Here is a 20,396-nt window from a genome sequence, read left to right as displayed (position 1 = left end):
AAGTATCTGATGTGGCAAACAATTATAAAACAAGTAGAATAAAGGCAAAAGGTTAAAATGAATCAAGTCCAGAAAGAAATAGAAATAGTTAAAAGTCAACACTAGGTAAAGAAAAAAATCACATGATCACCAAAGATATTCCATGATTTAAGTGTTGAAGATAAAAAAATTAAATAAAATACAGAACAGATGTAATTCCAGGAAAACAGTGTTATCAACAGAACACAGCAAAATCAGGAAGAAGTGCTATATCACCTGCATAATTTGAAAAACAAGCCTATTCAAGGAAAAAAGAGAATACATAACTCAAATCATAATCTAAGTTGTTGATTGTAATAGAACACCCTATTAATTATGGAGTGCAGAAGTCATGATTTGAAAAAAAATGGATCCTTTGTTTATATGCAGATGACATTGTATATACCTCTTCATGAACTATTTTATTACAAAATTATACTGTCACATATTCTGAACTCAGTGGGGCTGCAGATATACTGTATAATTTCAAAGTTTGGTATTCTTAAACCTCAAAAGCATATAAGCTCCTTGAAGACAGGAATTTTTGTTTTGGTTTGCTTTGTTCAATGCTATAGCCCCAGGGCCTCATGTGCTCTGTAAATATTTGTCCAATGAGTAAATGCCCCTAGATCAGTGAATTGTGTATTTTTAAACTTCAAGGTCTCTATCTATGAGTAAAGACTTTTCCCTCTTATTTTACATCACAGTGGAGTCAAAGGTACTGTCAGCTGCTAAAACAACAGCTGAAAGAAGAGCTCGTTGACTCTTTTTTCCATTTATAGATGTCACTAAAGGTTTTAACACACTAGAAAAAACTAACAGCTGCTCCCTTGTTTAAACAATAAATGACTCATTTCTCTCTACTCGTAACAACTAACATTTGAAAAGATTAGTGAGTCAGATGCAAACACCATGATATGACATTTTGAGATTCCTTACTAGTGAGCAATTATAAAATCTGTTTTGCTTCAAAAACTATTTAAACATATTCCTGGCAGCATTTTGTGACCTGTGTAAAATTTTCAAACAACCCGTTTTTTCCCCTTAATGTAGGTTGTTTATTATAACCCCATCTCTTAAAAATGTACAAATCCTTTTCTTTTTAAATAAAGAAACGAATGTACAGCTTTTGTTCATTGATTTTAATTAAACTCAGGTTAGCACTTGGTTAGCATTGGGTTGTGCTGTGTGTTTATGGTTATACATCCAGCTGCATCTTATTTTATGTGCTATTACACACTCACTCCTCTCCCTCTAGAGAAAGAGGGCTCCTTTGGCTAATTTCAATGGTTTAACAAAGGTTCCTTACAATGTTTCTTTATACCAAAGCAGTGGCAAAAAACACGGATGCCAGAGAAGTTGCCAAATCATAGCTAAGCAAGAAATCAGAGAATATCCTATTGCTGAAAACTTCAAAGAGGTTTCAGTGAGTACAAACAAGAAAGTCAACAAACGAGAATTTATTTACAAACTATTTAAAACTATTTACTTACAAAATACATGTATTCTTGCCAAAACTATATTGAAATTATTTATAAGATAGTGCCCAAAACATCACATAGGGGTTGATATACTCCAGAGTTAACTATTATTTTTAGGTTTTACAGAAATGGTTACTTAAACATGATAAGTTTAAGGGTCGCAATTTATATTAGAGTTGGCTTACATTTGGAGCTATTTGACAGTTTATTTAAACCGGATTTTTATAATTAAAAAGGCAATATTTTGATTACTCCATAAGAACAGTCTTATGCTTTTAAATAATACTTTCAAAACATTAAATGGTGCTGCATAAATTCTTTATTAAACCCAACATGATACAGTCATTTATTATCTGCAGACTAATAATTTACAAGCATTAGGTACAAAATAAACATATTTACAAACCAGATACATTTTGATTACAATTTAAAATTTAATTTTTAGAAAAGTGGCAATAAAATCTTAGATAAGTGAGTTCTTCCTTAATCATTAAAAAACTCTTTCTTAAAAGCTTTTTCTGTAAAAGTAAAAACTATTCCATGCCTTATAGCAGGCAACTAGTATCTTTAATCTTGAGATATCTTTTAATAGAAATCCAGCTCAACTCAAGATCAACTCATTACTTCCCAAAGTCCCTGTAGGGTGAATCCATCCTTCAATTTCTCTATTGCAAGCCCCAGTTCTTCTGAAAATACAGGTTCACGATCTTGTTGCTTTTTGGGAGATAAGAGGATGAGATGGGAGTAGAGAAGGAGGGCAAGGAAGAAGAAAAAAACAAAAAATACGTTTCACATAAGTTTTGTGAATACTAAATGCTGGAATATAGAAAGTTTTTTTTTCATATACTATAGATAAAATGTCCTTACCTTATTGCCATCAGCAAAATAAGCCTATAAAACAAAGAAAATTATATTTCACATACTTGACATATAACAGGTCAGTGGACTAAGGAACAGGTAATTAATTTACTAAACAATTGTGTAACTAAATGTAATTTACATTCTGTTCCCGCGTGTCTAATGGTCCTCTCACCTCTCCTTACTACACTAGAAGCAGATTTCACTTCTTCTGTCAATCATTAGTAATGACTACAAGACTTATGCTTTGAGCTCCAAAACATGTGTTTTGTAATTTAATATATAATTAGCATTGTTAACTTGAAAGAAGATGAAAAGAATGACTTAGAAGCTATAAAATTTCATCCCTACTTTTGGTTTAGAAGAAGGTGCTGGCAAAACAAAACAATCAGTGCTTCAATGTGTCAGCAAATGCTGTAGTTTACAATTAAATACTTTATATTAATTTCACACTTGTTTAAAAATATTTATTCCCAGAGTGGTATGCTGGCCAGATTCACACACTACACTATATAGAAAACATTAGTATTATTTTGGCTATGAAATAATACAAATTCGGAAACAGGAAAGCTCATAGTTTAAATACACTTTTTAATATAATATACCAATAAATTGAAAGGAAGTCCATCTCATAAAGATCAATAATAAAAAGTATAGATTTTAAATTAATTAACTATTTAACCTGTTCTATTATTCTAAGGTATGAAAAATATTTCACAGATCTGAAATTCTCTCAATAATAGTGTTCTCAAGCTATTTCCCAGTTTGGTCATTTAAAAGTAATTTCACACAAAGAAAAAATCCTTAACTTATAAAAATTACTTTCTAACTCATGTTTAAGATAACTCTCAAAAGTCTCAAGTTCTATGGTGTTTTATACACTTAAGCCACTACTTAAACATGACCCAGATAAAAAAAATCAGAAGAAATTTAGCAGCTCTTCTTTGTCATGCTCACCACAAAAGCGTCCGTGTGATCGTCAGAGTCTATTTCTACATCATCTTGAATCTGTTCAACTGTCAGAGCTTCTAGGGGCTGTGGCTAAGAATCAGTAGATATTAAAATGCATCAAGGAAAAAAATGCATCAAGGAGACAATATTAATTAAACAAATAATTTTAATAAAATGTGCTATGAGAATTGTAAATACTTGTAAAAGGATAAAACAACTGAAAACTACTCAAGTCTTAGAAAAATCATTGTATAATTTATACTCTATTAAAACTAACTTGAGTAATAAATCAGTTAAATCTAAGCTTTTAAATCTGAAGTCAATATCATCAAAAGTATTAAAATGACAAATTTACACAAACTTAATATGATACATAGAGATATCCTTAAAGAAAAAACTCTCAATGGACTTAATCTGATTTTCTTTCACATAGTTTAAAAAAACTAAGTTTTGATAAGAGCAAATTTTCAATTTTCTTTAAAAGAGTCATTAAATAGAATTTGTGAAAAGTAAAAGAATTCAGATTTGCATGGCATATTCCAATGGTAAAGCAGAATAAAATATGGTGGTGATATTAATTCATTTTTAAAATGTTTTAGTATTTCTGGTGTGTTAGGCACTATGCTAACAGTACCAAAAGTAAAAAGTCCCTGCTGCTACCCACAAAAGGTTTGTAGTCTAGTGGGGATGGAGCAAAGGATAAAACACAATTACAAATAACTAAATATTAGGTTGGAACATATGAAATTGCCATTTTTGTTAGTCAAAATGGTCAAATATTAGTATCATATGGTTCAACCTATGAAAAGTAATTGTAACAAATGCAGTATCTATTATAATAAAAAAGTTTAGAGACAGGACTTCTGGCTTGCGAATCCCAGAAACCTCCGTTAAGAAAAGAATGGCATGTAATCTAGGCCTTTTAGGATGAGGATGACTTCCATAGGTAGGATTAGGGAAAAGGTATTTCTGTCAGAGAGGACTAGCATCAGTAAAGGTGAGAAACTTCAGGATGTGGCTGAAGAATGATGAATAATCCAGTATGGTCAGAACAGAAGATTCGCATCAGACAGAAGAAGCTACGCAGGGCTATTGTACTGAACAATCCCAAGGAGCATCATTCACACTGAAGTCTATGTTTACTATGGTCTCATAGTTGAGCAGTGCACAGCCTGTACAACCAGACACTGAAGCTGTGCAGATAAGGTAGGAAATGTAGGCTGGTGTCCACAGAAATTCTTTAATACCAGCCCAAAGAATTCAGACTTTATCTATATGTAATTGGTGGGAGGGTGTGTAGGGTAGAAGTATATTCCTTGACAAGAGTGACCTAATCCCTTAATCTGAGGATTGCCTCAATGTTTCAACCACAGAGTTGTGTGACTGTGTAGAAGTAACAACCTAGTTAAGTGTCAGTCTCCATAACTGTGAGATAAGGACAAAAATAATGCTATACTTCATAGCACTGTTGGGAGGATTAAATGAGATGATGTGTATAAAGTTTTTAGAGCAGTGAATGGGAACAATAGGTGTTCAATGTAGTCATTCAACATCTATGAATGTTCACTAAGCGCCTATTTGTGCTAGTTCTAATTGCTGGAGATACAGTGGTTAAAGAAAATAGATGAAAATCCCTGACTTCATGGAGATGATTTATAGTGGAGAAGACTAATGAGTGTTACCAAATATAAAGCAAGCAAGCGAACAGGGATAAGGAACAAAAAAACGATGGAGGCTGCTGTTTTAGATGGTGGTCAGGGAAGACCTTCTTGAAGAGGTGGCTTTGGAGTGGGGACTTACATGAGATGACGGAGTGGGTTATTATGGCTGGTTATTATTATGTACCGGGGGCCAAAAAAGAAGAGAAGAAATGAAAGGCAGAGAGAGAATGGGTAGGAGAACTAACATACTGAGTGTCTCTCAGGTGCCAGGTATTGCACGGATATGATCAATAATTTTGTGAGAGAGATTATCTTCATTTTTAAAAAAATTTTTAAGGATTTTATTTATTAGAGAGAGAGAGAGAGTGAGAGCGAGAGAGAGTGAGAGAGCACAAGAAGGGGAAAAGGGCAGAGGGAGAGGGAGAAGCAGACTTCCCGCTGAGCAGGGAACACGACATGGGTCATGACCTGAGGCGACGGCAACCAACTGAACCCTGCAGGCACCCAGATTATCTTCATTTTATGAGAAAATTGAAGCTCAAATCTGCCTAGAATCACAAATAAATGGTGAAATTAGGACTAAAGTCAGGTTTGCTAGGTTCCAAGGACCAGGCATGTTCTATAATATTATTATGCAAGCAAGAGTAATAATGGTAATTGTGGTTTGAGTGAAAAGAAAGGGATAGGAAAAGGGAGGAGACTGTTGATTGAATGTGTAAAATAAGACAATGAGGAAAATAAAAAAATGAAATCTCTGAAGTTTTGAGCACAGCTGACTTTGCCAGTGCTAAAAATAAATAAGTAGAAAATAAATAGATGCATCAGCAGGATAGTGCTTTTGAGAAAAATGATAGCATTTTAGGTATGCCAAGTTTGAGATACTCAAGTCTCAGTGTATCTTACAGACTTGGAAAATTACTTAATTAAATTACTAGGACAAACTTTTAAATGAGAAATTCAATTTATGCTGTTTGGAATGCTCATTTATGTGAAAATATTCAAGAATATTTAGAACCATGTTCATCTGAGAGAATGTGTCAAGATCAGAATAAAAGACGGGGGAGTCATCTAACAAAAGTACAAGTTGAGGAAACCGGAAGAGGGCTGATATTCCTGAGGCATATACAGAGAAGACAGAATGAAAGGGAGAGTGCTGAAAGAAGCGCAGGTAGGGAGGAAAACAGAAGAGGATGGCTAAAGATGTGAAAAACATGACTATATGTATAATACAGTGTCAGCAGCCCAGAGGCAAGTTTCAGCTGGAAGGGAAGGGGGATATATAGAGAATATTACAGGGAGAGAAAAAGCTAGCAAGGAGCGCTACCAGGCAACAAGGGTCTGTTTGAAGTCAGAGGGTGTGAATTTGAACTTAGCTGCCCAGCCCCACTTCCTGATCTTCTCTGGTCACATGCTGCAGTCCAAGAGTAGAAGAGCTATAGATAATACATGTGCTGTGTGATGGCCTCAACATGCTGAGCACCAGCAGGGACGCTGTTGGAAGAGTGGTGGCAAGGGCACCATCACAGGTGAGGGGTCCAGCAAAAAAACAGACAGCAAGGGAGCCTGTGACAAGAGTGGTCAGTGAGGGCACCAGACACAAAACCTCTGGCCAGAGTACCTCTGACAGAGCAGACAGTGAGGACATCTCTAATGGAGTGGCTGGTGAGGACACCAGTGACAGACTGGATGACAAGGGTCCCAGCTATAGAGGCTGAAGGGTAAAGTCAAAAGAGAGCTGAGGTACCTGGAGAGCAGGGTGGGTTTGGGGAAAACCCAGAAATCATAAGGAAAGCAAAGAGCAGACATGTGGATGTGATATTCAAAATATTTCATAACCAGCATGGAAGAGGCACTGATGAATAGGGAATGGACCAGGGCCACACTGATGGAGCAGACTCCTGGAGGTGCTATACTGCGGGGCTCTGTGGGAAAAGCCCGGTGTCTGTGAGGCCTGTGAGGTTTGCCCAAATGCTAGTAGGAGGCAGAAGTGGAAAAAAAATAAAACAGAGCGAGAGACTGAAGTCCGTCCACATCAGAGGAGCCTTGCACATGGACACCTCTCTGGATAAACTGCTCACCTAGAAGTGCAGGAATGAATGACGAAGCAGCCAGTGAGAAGACAGGTAGATGGCACAAATTAGTGATGGCCGAGGGGTCATGCTCTCTGAGCAGAGTCTGTATATCCATCATTTTAAACATAGTTCAAAATTAAATTGTACATAATGTGTTTATATCTGAATTTTATAGACTGTGTAAAAGCAATTCAGTAAACTCTCTATTTTACACACTGAATAAAATACCTTTTCTTCCATCTCATAATCAACTCCAAATATAGGACTGGCAGAATAGACTTTGTGAAGTGAATTGATTTCCTTAACTGATTCTTGTAGTTTTTCCACAGGGTCTATTTTAAAGCCAAGAACATATCCTCCACTCTGTAAGAAAAAATAATGAAAAAACAAAAAACAAGCCTGAGGAATGGGTATTTACACTATATGATAAACTATGCTCTAATGTCCTTATTTCAGAGCAACATAGGTAAGCTGATTTTTTTAATTAAAATTTTTGTAATGAAAAACTTAAAGCATATACAAAAATAGAAAAAAAGGGTACAAGTGTCCATGTGTCCATCATCCAGCTTCAATGAGTAGCAACATTTGGCAAACTCTTTTCCATCTTTAACCTCTCCTTTCCCCAAATCTCCTCCCTTTACTCACTCAGGATTATTTTATTTTTTTATTATTTTTTTATGTTTTTTTATTATATTAGTCACCATACAGTACATCCCCGAGGATTATTTTAAAGCATATCCAGGTATCACATCATTTCATCTGTACATATCAAAGATGATGTTTTAAGACTTAAAAAAAAATACACTATAGATTGTGAAGGCCAATGAACTAAGTTTTTCTTGAGCTAGACCTTGAAAAGGAATAGATCATATATTAAAAGAAAGGGAATGGCCCAGCTGAGGCTAATTCTTTGAAGAATTAGGGAATAAACCTGACCAAGACAGGTTGTTGTTCAAAGTGTTAAAAAATTAAGTAGCATACCGTGAAAGGTGAGAGCATATGCTTCTGAGTTTAAATTCTGGTTTTATTATTTATTATTATTTTTTAAAATTTTTAAAAAAGATTTTATTTATTTATTTGACAGAGACAGCCAGCGAGAGAGGGAACACAGCAGTGGGAGTGGGAGAGGAAGAAGCAGGCTCCCAGCGGAGGAGCCTGACGTGGGGCTCGATCCCAGGACTCTGGGATCACGCCCTGAGCCGAAGGCAGACGCTTAACGACTGAGCCACCCAGGCGCCCCCTAAATTCTGGTTTTATTTATTTATTTTTTAAAAAAGATTTTATTTATTTATTTGACAGAGATAGAGACAGCCAGCAAGAGAGGGAACACAAGCAGGGGGAGTGGGAGAGGAAGAAGCAGGCTCATAGCGGAGAAGCCTGATGTGGGGCTCGATCCCATAACGCCGGGATCACGCCCTGAGCCGAAGGCAGACGCTTAACCGCTGTGCCACCCAGGCGCCCCTAAATTCTGGTTTTAAAACAAATTTACTAGCCATATGATGCTGGGAAACATACTTTCCTTAATCTTTTAAGCCTCAATATTCTTTTTCATTCATTCATTCATTCGTTCATTCATTTATTCATTTATTAATTATGTTCAGTTAGCCAATATATAGTACATCATTAGTTTTTGATGTAGTTATTAATTGCGTATAACACCCAGTGCTCATCACACCACACGCCTTAATACCCGTCACACAGTGACCCCATCCAAGCCTCACATTTCTAATCATAAAAGTTATTAAATTGTTGTATTAAATAAAATAATGTACACATGATATTTGATACAGTTCCTGAAACATAGTAAGCACCCAGTAATGGAAACTACAAGTCTGCAGGCCAGGGGAAAGGAGTGAGTAGACATTCATATTTACATTTAGAATTTAGAAGAGCACTGATTTTACAATAAGTAAATGTTTTATTTAAATGTATTTCTGCAAAGATCTGGCCTCATGGGGCATAGCAACTATAATTAGATACAGTATAATTTGCATATGAGAGTATAAAATCTCAAACAGGGTGCATGTGTGTGTATTTATATATATGTTTCTCAATGACATTCTTGTCAATCAGTCAGACCTGAATCAAAACCTATCTCCACCACTTACTAGTTGTGAGACTGTGGGCAAGGTTCCTAACTTCTCCAAGTCTCAGTTTCCTTGAATGTAAAATGGGGAAAAATAGTAACTGTATCATAGGGTTGTGTAAAGATTGAGAGAATGCACGAAAAGTTCAGTGACTTAATTCTGTCATTAAAAATGATAATCATGATGATAATAATGGTTATGTCTGCCCAACAAAGAAACTTTTATAAAAAGATTTTTCCTATGTGGACAATTAGTATATGACTTTAAACTCTTTAACATGTTAAAGCTAATATGCTTCTTGGATGTAAACTGGTTACTATATAAATAAAACAAAAAAACAGACTGTCACATAGTTTAAAAAATCTATTAAAGATCAATAAAATTTAAAATATCTTACCTGCTGAGAGCTTTCTATGACAAGAGCTAAACCAAATTTTGAATCTCTAATCTTTATTGAACGCTAGATGTAAAATGAAAAAGAAGAAAATGCATGTTTTTATTATCTGATAGTAGTGATTCTTTAGCACAAACAAGTTTTTCAACTTCTACACAGTAACTGCTTTTCATAGACTAGAGAACAGAATTCTCCCTCTTTCCTTCATTATATTCCCATAAAAATCAAGTAAATGAAAATGCTCATACTAGAAATAGGCAGCAAACTTGTAAGGTAATACAAGAAGACATCTCTGAAATATCCACAAAATTATCCGACTCAAAGTTCCCCCAAAATCAGGGAGTCTAAAATTTTTCTGAGTATTTTAAACCAAAGGCCAGCAATCTTTTAGTACTGGAGACCCAGTGTTTTTTGGGTTCCCAAGGCTGGGTTAGTTTTTAAAAGTCACATGAATATGACTGTCCTAGTGACAGACTGTGTTGATATCAGATTGCAAGTTGTTTGGACCAGGCTGAATTCATTCCAGAGGCCATATTTGGTAACTGTATTCTTAAATAACAAAAAGCGTCTATCTGAAGAACGAAGAAAAGCACAAGGTTGTTTACTACTCAGTAATTTTTTAGTATAATAGAGATTAGGTCAGACGAGCTATAACATATGTAAACCACATAAAACAGCAACGAACGATACAAACACATTTATCAAATACCTATGAAGACTCTATCGTATCTTCCCAGCCACGATTATAAATTCTTGTGTTTCTTTAGATGACCAGAAATGATTTTCTTCCTATCAGATTCTATGATTTCCTGTTTAATCTCTAACAGACTGAAACCTCCTTGATGGCAGGAACTGTGTACTGGTTCATAATTTTCATGACTGTATTGCTAGCACCAAACACATAGTAGGTGCTAAATATTTGGCAAATGAATGATCTGATATTTTAAAGTAACTCAGAAATCAAACAATTTAGCAAAAGATAGGCTTGGGAATAGTTAGCAAAGAATCATCCTTCTTATAAACCAAGAAATCTTTTAAAAAATGACATTTTCCAGATATCACATACATTGTGTCTATTCAATAAATATTTGTTAAAGAAACTGCTTAGTGCTAAAACTACTTATATCCCACAATAAGGGCAATTATCGTAAGAAAACCACACAGGATTTTCATTGACTATTTTTATGTTCCATCTAATTTGCACTAGAGTCCTATAATTTCCTTATGTAAAACGAAATTCTTCAGTTTATTGGAGTTTACTATTTGTTTCACTGAATCACATACTTATAGCAGCAGCAGAAGAGATAAAAAGAACCACCTTTACTCTCAAAATAAATTGGTCTCAGATGCAGTTAGTTCTTATTCTGGATTTTAACAGCTTTAATTGAACTTATGCTAAAATCATTATCACTAAAAACCATCTTAATTCCTTTCACCAAACCTGTTGTATGAATCCAGCTTGTACTACATCCTGTATCTGAATACAGTGAAAACAGTTCATTCACAGAATTAAAGAATTCATTCTGGCTTTAAAAGCAGTGTTAAGAGAGCCAAAACAGTGTGTGTGGATCAGTGTGTTGAATCCATGCAAAGAACCACTATATACCTGCCTCATGAAAAGGTTATGGAAGAAGGACACATCTCTTAAAAAAAAAAAAAAAAAAGCAAGGAAAAGAAAAAAAAAAACCACATTTTAATCTGTATGGTGACTATTTTTTTTAAAAAGATTTTATTTATTTATTTGACAGAGAGAGGGGGAGAGAGAGAACAAGCAGGGGGAGTAGCAGAAGGAGAGGGAGAAGCAGGCTCCCTGCTGAGCAGAGAGCCCAATGTGGGGCTCGATCCTAGGACCCTGGGATCATGACCTGAGCTGAAGGCAGATGCTTAACTGACTGAGTAACCCAGGCGCCCCTGTATGGTGACTATTAAAAATTTTTAAATCCAATATATTTCTCTTTTAACAAAAAGTTGATAATGGTGGGGTTTTCCTTGAATGTAAGTACCACTGGGTCTTTTCTATGTTGAAATTATGAATTATCAACATTTTTAAAAGTCTGCTCTCAGGTACACTGCTGCCACTCAAAAAGAGGGAGACAGAATTCACCTAATCCTGAAAATTCTATTAACTAGTGAACAGAAATTATTTATTCTACATTAAAATAAGGTCACCCAAATGCATGCACTTACAATTTGTAGATATGGTATGCTGACGTTAAAACTGTCATTCATATTTGCATGCCACACAATTCTCACATTGGTAATAAAAAAGGTTCCTAAATTTCCCTGTAAAAGACGAGAGATACATCAATGATCATTTGTTTGAATACTTACTCTTTATTTTCTAAACACCAGAATAATTCTCATTGTCACAGTAGCAGATGGAGTATTAATGACTTCATTATTCACTGGATCGAAGAACAATTAGATGACTGAGGGCCTGGATTCTGAAGTTAGACTCTAATCATTATACCATCAGTACTTACAGTTGTCTGAACATGGGCAAAAATTTGTTCTTGGTGCATTGTGTCAAATATAAAATGGAGAATTGATTAAATAACCCCTATAAATAAAGCCCTTATCACAGTGTCTGGCACATAGTAAGCATTCTGCAAGTGTTAGATCTTATTACAACTATTGTTCAAACCCTGGGATACGTTAAGACAAGGAAATTGTGGTAAGAGAAAGACAAAACGTATGTGATAACCCCCATTAGTCCACAAGAGATGTTTTATGGCTCTTTAACACTAACTATAAATCAAAACTGTTTTCCAATTATATGGCCCTTCAACATCTACTCAAAATCACTCCATTAATGGTAGCTAAAGGGTCTAAAAAAATCTTTAATACCTCGTACATGGCACCTTTTCCCTTTATCTATAGCATTATCCACCTCTACCTCCACCTCCTCCGCACCATATGCTCCCAGAGGAACTTGTTTTATATGTTGAGGGTGGGCATAAAACATTAACTTACAAACCCAAAACCTGAAAAGCCCTCTTCTGGGATGACCAGGTTTGATACATCAGAAAAGACCACCTATTTCTTAATTATAATTAAGTTAATAAATACATGTGTAAGTATATAGATAATTTCCCTCCTTTACTCTCATCTTGCAAAAAACTGTTATATAGAAATTTTTAGCTCCCTTATTCCTGGTCCATGTCCCATTAAACAGTACTAACTCTAACTTTATAAGGAATAATTATTTATGTCATTCTTTCCTCTTAATTTAGGAGAAGAGAGCAACTTGCAAAACTCCTAAGGATTTTTTTTTAAAAGAACAGGAGGACATATTTTATATTCAATAAACATAAGTTAGGTTAACAATAACAGTCCTATTTTCAGTAAAATATTTCTGATAATCCTGAACATTTTAATTAATTAATTTAAAATGCCAGGTGTGGTGCTAGATGGTAAGGATCTAACTATGAACAGAGTAATTCCACCTCTATCCTTATAAAGCCTATAATCTAATGCTGGGGTACAGACAAGCTCTGTATTTTAGAGCAGGAACAATTTGAAGTGGTAATTAAGTGCAGACTCCATAAGCAACACAGAAGAAAGCTTACAGACAATGACATCTAAGCTATGACCTAAAGTAGGGATCTGTAAACTATGGTTTACAGGACAAATCTGGCCTGCTGCCTCATTTTGTATGGCTCACAAACCAAGAAGCCAAGTTTCTTGGTCCCACAAACCAAGTTTTACATTTTTAAATGGTTGGAAAAAAGTTAAAAGAATAGTAATTCATGACACATGAATACTGTATGAAATTCAAATTTCAGCGTCCATAACAAAGTTTTATTGAAACAGCCATGCTCATTTGTTGCCTATGGCTGGTTTCACACTACAATGGCAAGTCTGAGAAGTTATGACAGAAATGGTATGACCAGCAAAGCCTAAAATATTTACCATCTGGCCCATTAGAGTAAAAAGCTTGCTGATTCCTGATTAGGACTTATTTAGATGTAGAGCTGTCTATATACTACAGAACCATTATCAGAGTTTAAAACTAGAACTTTCCAAATGAGCAAAATTTAATTACAACTTAAGTTTATGATTCAGTGTTTAGCAAGAAGCTCTCATTTAAATGTTATAGCTTTACCCCAGTGGTTATCAGTCTAACCTAGGTTGTAACACACACAGAGGCTGGAAACTATTCTTATGTAAGAGAAAATTTTTCTTTAGAAATTGATGTGTTACTTATTCCAACTTAGATATTTTAACTGGTCATGACTTCAAGAGCAGATGAGAAGTTATAATAATGGATGTAGGAATCACCAAATGAGTTATATGTTTAATTCCATAAGGGCCAGATTTTCTTTCTTTCTTTTTTTTTTTTTTTTTAAGATTTTATTTTAAAGTAATCTCTACACCCAACATGGGGCTTGAACTCACAGCCCCAAGATCAAGAGTTGCAAGCTCTTCCAACTGAGCCAGCCAAGTACCCCCAAAATGACCAGATTAAAAGTCTTCCATGACTGTCCACCTCATGGCTTTCCTCCATCAGCATAAGTTATCAAGATATTCAGGGTAGTGCAGCATGTGGGGAAGAACGCAGTTCTCAGACGAACTAGATGTATGAAGTCACTTAATTCTTTGGGGCCTGAGTTTTTAATCTTTAAGTGAATGGAGACTGAAAAAGATAATCTCTAAGGACACTCCACCTGTAAATTCTATGGACAACAAATGTTGCTAAAAAGAGCACAAAACCATAAAAATATGAAAATTGGAATGTTATTTTATATCGAGAGCTATAATGCTGATTTATCAGGAGATATAATGCTAATTTTAACAGAGTTAAGTGAATATTCAAACTCAATGATAAATGGAAAAATGATTACCAAAGCACTGACCCAAGAGGTTCTTAGCTTTTTGCACAATACCTGATCACTGGATAAATTCCATACTCCATTGATTTTATCATATACATGTTCTTGTGGTAATAATCTTAGTTGCTTATTTTGAATTAGTGCACTTCTCAATTTAAAATCACGATACATTTTAGAAGTTTCATATGCTCTATAAAAAAGAACAAAGACCAACCCAAACTGAAAATGTGGTTTTCCTAGGTTATGTTTACTTATCTACCAAAATATACAATTGTTAATACTTATGTATATCACTCAAATAATTATCACAATAAATTAAAAAATTTGCTTTTCAATAAGTTTTGGTGTCACAGTCTTTTATAGACTTTACCATTTTAGTGTAGTATTTACATATTTTATCTCAGTAACCTAAATTTAGAGGTCTAATTTTTAAGACAATGTGTATCGTACAGCACAAATGAGAGGAAGCATTTTCTCTTTAAGCTAAAAAACAATGCTTGCATATAACAGACATGGAAATTATTTTTCCCTATCAAAATGCTTCCCTCCATTTCTGTTTTAGTCAAAGGCACCTTTTAGTGAAAGGCACAACTGGGAGTCCAATTCTTTTTCTCATTGCAACTGCAAACGTGCTCACAGCTACCTCTATACAGAAAATTGGAATGAATCTGTATGAACTCCAAAAAGGACCCTAGGAGACTGTGTATCTGTGTACAAGTGTACGTGTGTATATAACATCCCCCTAACTTTGTTCTCTCTCCTTGCCTTCCTACTGATAATCAATACAGAAGAAGGTTCTGTATTTATTATTAGTTTTGATTAGTCCCTTTTAAAGATTTGAGAGAGAGCAAGAGAGAGAGAGCACACACAAGCAGGGGGCTGGGCAGAGGGAGAGGAAGGAGGAGAGGAACAGAGGCAATCTCAAGCAGATTCCCCACTTAGTGTGGAGCCCCATCATGGGGCTCAATCTCAGAACCCTGAGATCATGACCTGAGCCAAAATCAAGAGCTGGGATGCTTAACCGACTGAGCCACCCAAGTGCCTCTGGGTTTTATTATAACTTTTTGGATTAGTTTTTTTATAACATTTGATTAATTATAATTTTACCCCACAAAATCAGAGGCTAATTTACCCATTTAATAAAACTAAAGGATTTTCTTAGCCTGAATAACTTTATAAGTCATTTATATAAATCATAATATTCATTGTTAAACTTATGATTTTTACTTTAATTAACCTAATATATAAATTGTGAAAGATGAGGATTTGAGCATTTGCCTATAAATCTTAATTTCCTTTAGTGCTATAATCATCAATATTTAACCAGTGGACAAAATGGAAACTATTTATGCTGTGAGTTATTTGTGGGGGAACACTTATTTTTATATTATTGAAGAAAAGCAGCTTATATGCTCCTTTTATACTCCTCTTCATATCGTATCTCTAACTAAAGTGAAATAAAGAGCTAAGCCTTAGATATATGTACAACAGAAATGAAAAATATTCATAATAGCTAAAAAGTGGAAACAATCCAAATGTCTACCAATTAGTGAGTAAACAAAATATGTTCATACAATGTAATACTATTTAGCTATAAGAAAGAATGAAGTACTGATATATGCTACAACATGACCAGTGAAAACATTATGTAAGTGAAATAAGTCAAACATAAAAGGCCACTATATTGTATGATTCCATTTATATTAAATGTCCCAAATAGGTAAATCCATAGAGAAAGAAGTAATTCAGTGACTGCCAGGAGCTGTGAAGAGGAGGGAATCGGGAAGGACTATGGGGACTATAGGGCTATAAGGGTTTCTTTCTAGGGTGACAGAAATATTCCAGAATTCGGTAGTGATGATAGCTGCACAATATTGTGAAATACTAAAACTATCAAACTGTATACTTTATTTTTTTAAAGGTTTTATTTATTTATTTGAGAGAGAGCAGAGTAAGAGAGAGCACATGAGCGAGAGATGGGGGTGGGAGGGGCAGAGGGAAAAGCAGACTCCCTATTAAGCAGGGAGCCTGATGTGGGGCTCGATCTCAGGACCCCGGGATCACAACCCACGCCAAAGGCAGACACTTAACCAACTGAGCCACCCAGGTGCCCCTCAAAATGTAAACTTTAAAATGGTAAATTTTCTATTACATGAATTGTATCTCAAAAAATTTAAACCATTATGTAGATTAGAAAATCATCAACAAAATGCAAAACCAAATAACTAGGAAACTAAGAAATAAATTTGCAACATATATGACAGATGAGGGCATAATTAAGAAATTTATAATAGAAAACTACAAATAGCCAAAAAAAGGAGAAAAATGTCAACATCACTAGTAATAAAGAAATGCAAATTAAAACAATAATATATAATTTGTGTGTGTGAGTATAAATTTGTGTATATGTATAATAGCCTATCATCTTAGCCAAGCTTTTAAAAAATCATAGTACTTAGGGCTGGTTAAAAATAAAGAGCTAAGGTGCTCACCTCAGCAGCACATATACTAAAACCGGGATAATACAGAGATTAGCATAGCCCCCGTGCAATGATGACAAGCGTATTCATGAAGCATTCCATATTTTCTGCAGTTCCCTAGCTAATTGCCACCCTTTGTAGATTGACTCGGAGGAAATGATATGAGCACAACATGCAGCTCTGAATAATGAAATTGTGATATTTTATTAGGAAAATATTCCTGCAAAGCAATTTATGACATGTGGATGAGGCTGAGTTAGTTACACCTGAAAAATTATGTGCAAATATCTCGTTTTTACATATCTTGGAAATGAGAAGATGTCAACTTGCATTTCCTTATAGAATAAAAAAAAAAAGCAGGGCGCCTGGGTGGCTCAGTTGGTTAAGCAGCTGCCTTCGGCTCTGGTCATGATCCCAGGGTTCTGGGATTAAGCCTCAGGGTCCTGGGATTGAGCCCAAGGCAGGCTCCTTGCTCAGTAGGGAGTCTGCTCTTCCTCTCCCTCTGTGCTCTCGCACTCTCTCTCTCAAGCAATTAAAAAAAATCTTAAAAATAAGAGCTAAGGTAGTGAAAAGAATTTAGCAAACAAATGAACAAAACAACCATAAAAGAAAACAACAAAACTCTTTAGGGAAAATACCCAGACATGCCTTCTATTGCTAGTAAAATAATCTTTTTTTTTTTTTTTAAAGATTTTATTTATTTATTTATTTGACAGAGAGAGAGACAGCAGCGAGAGAGGGAACACAAGCAGGGGGAGTGGGAGAGGAAGAAGCAGGCTCTCAGCGTATGAGCCTGATGTGGGGCTCGATCCTAGCACCCCGGGATCACGCCCTGAGCCGAAGGCAGACGCTTAACGACTGAGCCACCCAGGCGCCCCTGCTAGTAAAATAATCTTAAAAAAAAAAAAAAGATTTATTTATTTTAAAGAGAGAAAGAGAGAGAGAGTAGGGGAGGGGAAAGGGAGGGAAAGGGAATGAGAAACTCAAGCAGACTCTGCACTGAGTGCAGAGCCCAAGGTGGGGCTCAATCTTAGGATCCTGAGATCACGACCTGAGCCAAAACCAAGAATTGGAGGCTTAACTGACTGAGCCACCCAGGTTCCCCTAAAATAATGTTTTTTATTTCATTAACTGAATGATCCAACCTGGTTATCTACATTGAATGAACTCTCTATTTCACTGTAACTACCTTGTTAGCTAATTTAATAGAATCTTCACTAGAAATTTTTATGTATCTTCAGTAGTCTTATGTGTTTTATAAATACTTTCAAAGTGCTTATTAAATGATAATGCAATATGTTCTTTTATATATCTTCAGGATATTGCAATTTCCTGAAATTGGAGGAAGATAGTACCACAATCATATACTTTCTCCTCTAAAGCTCTATATCATAGAATTGCCTTAAAATTATGCAATAATCCATAAAGTATTACCATACCTGTGTACTGCAATCACAGAAGTAAAAAGTCTAGGACTTCCCGGAACCAAATTTGTAAATATAAACTCAAAACGAGTACTGTTACATTTTGTTAGTATATAAAGAGCTTCAGTTTGGCCTCGTAATTTCTGTAAGGAGAAATTTATTTAAAACTTCAGATTTCAAGAGCAATTTCTCATTTACAGTGAAAACAAAGTCCAATCTCAAATATCTAATGTTTCTTCACTATATATATTTCAATAAGATTTTTCAGACTTACAGAGTTAGCAGTCCTTGTGGTAATGTTCAATATGCAGTTGTAACCAATAGCTAAAATTCAAAAGCAAAGAATTTCAAGAACATGATATAATAAATTGAGAGATAAAAACCTCTGTATACAGAACTTTAAGTTTTAAAAATTAAATATACGTAAAGTACAACTTTAAAACATTTTAATAAATTACTACAAATTTAAGTTAAATAATTAAAAGAACTAGAAAGTAAATTTTGCTTCTTTAGACAAACAACATTCATAGCTTCTCTGAGGAAGAAAGAAAGGAAGTTTGCTTCTCTAAAACCTATATAGTACGTTTACTGAACATCTTACAACCAGTACCTCAAGAAAAAAGGTCTAGCTGGACAATCTAAAATAATTTTTAAAAATAAGTAAAACAAAATTTAACACAATGAAAGGTTGTACTTTTATTAGAATTTAGATCTCCCTTCTTTGGGATTAGTTGAAACAGGTCATAGCAAGTTGTCAAAGATAAGCAAAGAATAAAAACCATTCAGCGTAAAAGCACTAAATCTCGTGTACGTCCAAGAGACAAAATGGACTGAAAAATATTTCTTTTGCAAAATGGTACAGTCTGTGATTAGTCTAGGACTGCTAAAGTTTTTATCAATTTAAGTTTTCTGCATATTTCACAGTACAGCTTTTTTGGTTATCAACAGCCACTGTGCAAGTTCACCTGACAAAGTATTTTTTTCCTTTAGTGTTATCCAACAAAGATACTTACAAAGATTGACTCTGGGTAATGCCAAAGAATGCCAGATAATTCTTAAATTTGTTACTAAGAGTCTACCTAAAAGCAAACACACACACACACAAATAGGTTACTTTAAGTAAGGACCCATTTTCGCAGTACAGAAAGAGGGAAACATGGAACTTCTAGCTCAGTAACAGCAGTAATCCCCGCAGATGTTTTCATACATTTATCAACTAAATATGTTTACTGCTCATATCTATCCCGTGTAAGGTATACAATGCATGATTCAGAATCCCAGAGAAACAAAATCTGACAGTTACAGAAGGGGTGCAGGTATTCAATGCCAATAACTTGGTTTAACTCAAATCAACAGAGAACTGTGTACTGGAATTTTGTCTTGGTGGAAGCTGTTCTGGAAGTCCCAGCAGGTCATATGCACAACTAAGAATGAGTATGGGACAGTATAATTACAAAGCCATTTAGTGAAATCACATTTCTCAAAGGACTTTCATATATACACTAATCTCTGCCACAGGAGTACTCTCTAAACAGTTCTCATTTACATAAGCCACACTTATAAACCCATTTTTTTTTTTGCAATAAGCAAAAAATTTTTGCTCATATGAAGTTATGGCCAGGCTGAAGTCTGCTTACGGCTTTATGTTTTTCATTCCTAACCTCAGAATGATGTTCTTAACTGAAATATAGAGTTAGATAAACTTCATTTCTCAAAGTGTGTNAGAGTTAGATAAACTTCATTTCTCAAAGTGTGTCTTATGAAACAGCAGTCCCTATAAATGCTCTAGAAAAAAAAAGTGAAGTAAATCTGGGTATGGTAAACTATGTATCTTACAGATTTATAATACAATTAACATATTAGCATAGCTTTGTGATAATCCTGAATAAAACTCTCTTAACTTTGTTTAACCAACATTTCTTCAACAAATTATAACCACAGAATTATTTTGATGAGTAATCTATAGCCAGGTAATTCTCCTTCCTCCCCGAAAACCCCTAGAATATCCAAATCAGAGAAACTCAGCTTGTGGGAATGCTAGAGTGAGATGGGATAAGGCAGTTAAAATAAAGGAAGGCATTCTCAAGAGAAACTGTGGAACATACTATGTTTGACAAAAAAATAAATAACCCAGCATG

General features: G+C 34.8%; 1 protein-coding gene and 1 non-coding gene across 2 annotated transcripts in view; one reads left to right on the top strand and one right to left on the bottom strand.

Moving 5' to 3' along the window:
• Positions 1-1,155: 1,155 nt before the first annotated feature.
• Positions 1,156-20,396, bottom strand: part of BBS5 (Bardet-Biedl syndrome 5) — a 25,497-nt gene continuing 6,256 nt past the window's right edge. The window contains exons 3-12 of the mRNA XM_011221378.3: positions 19,272-19,337; positions 18,533-18,582; positions 18,274-18,401; positions 14,409-14,544; positions 11,710-11,805; positions 9,526-9,588; positions 7,270-7,404; positions 3,315-3,398; positions 2,367-2,390; positions 1,156-2,213 (exon numbers count right to left, since the gene is read on the bottom strand). Coding sequence (XP_011219680.1) covers positions 2,112-2,213; positions 2,367-2,390; positions 3,315-3,398; positions 7,270-7,404; positions 9,526-9,588; positions 11,710-11,805; positions 14,409-14,544; positions 18,274-18,401; positions 18,533-18,582; positions 19,272-19,337 — 884 coding nt within the window. The 3' untranslated portion in view covers positions 1,156-2,111. The remainder of the gene's footprint in view (positions 2,214-2,366; positions 2,391-3,314; positions 3,399-7,269; positions 7,405-9,525; positions 9,589-11,709; positions 11,806-14,408; positions 14,545-18,273; positions 18,402-18,532; positions 18,583-19,271; positions 19,338-20,396) is intronic.
• Positions 16,839-16,942, top strand: LOC117801244. Its single transcript, XR_004623771.1, has one exon. It is a non-coding gene; the product is annotated as a U6 spliceosomal RNA (small nuclear RNA).

Source organism: Ailuropoda melanoleuca, chromosome 2 (assembly GCF_002007445.2).
Source record: "Ailuropoda melanoleuca isolate Jingjing chromosome 2, ASM200744v2, whole genome shotgun sequence".
Classification (NCBI taxonomy): Eukaryota; Metazoa; Chordata; class Mammalia; order Carnivora; family Ursidae; genus Ailuropoda; species Ailuropoda melanoleuca.
This window is presented reverse-complemented; position numbering and strand designations above follow the sequence as displayed.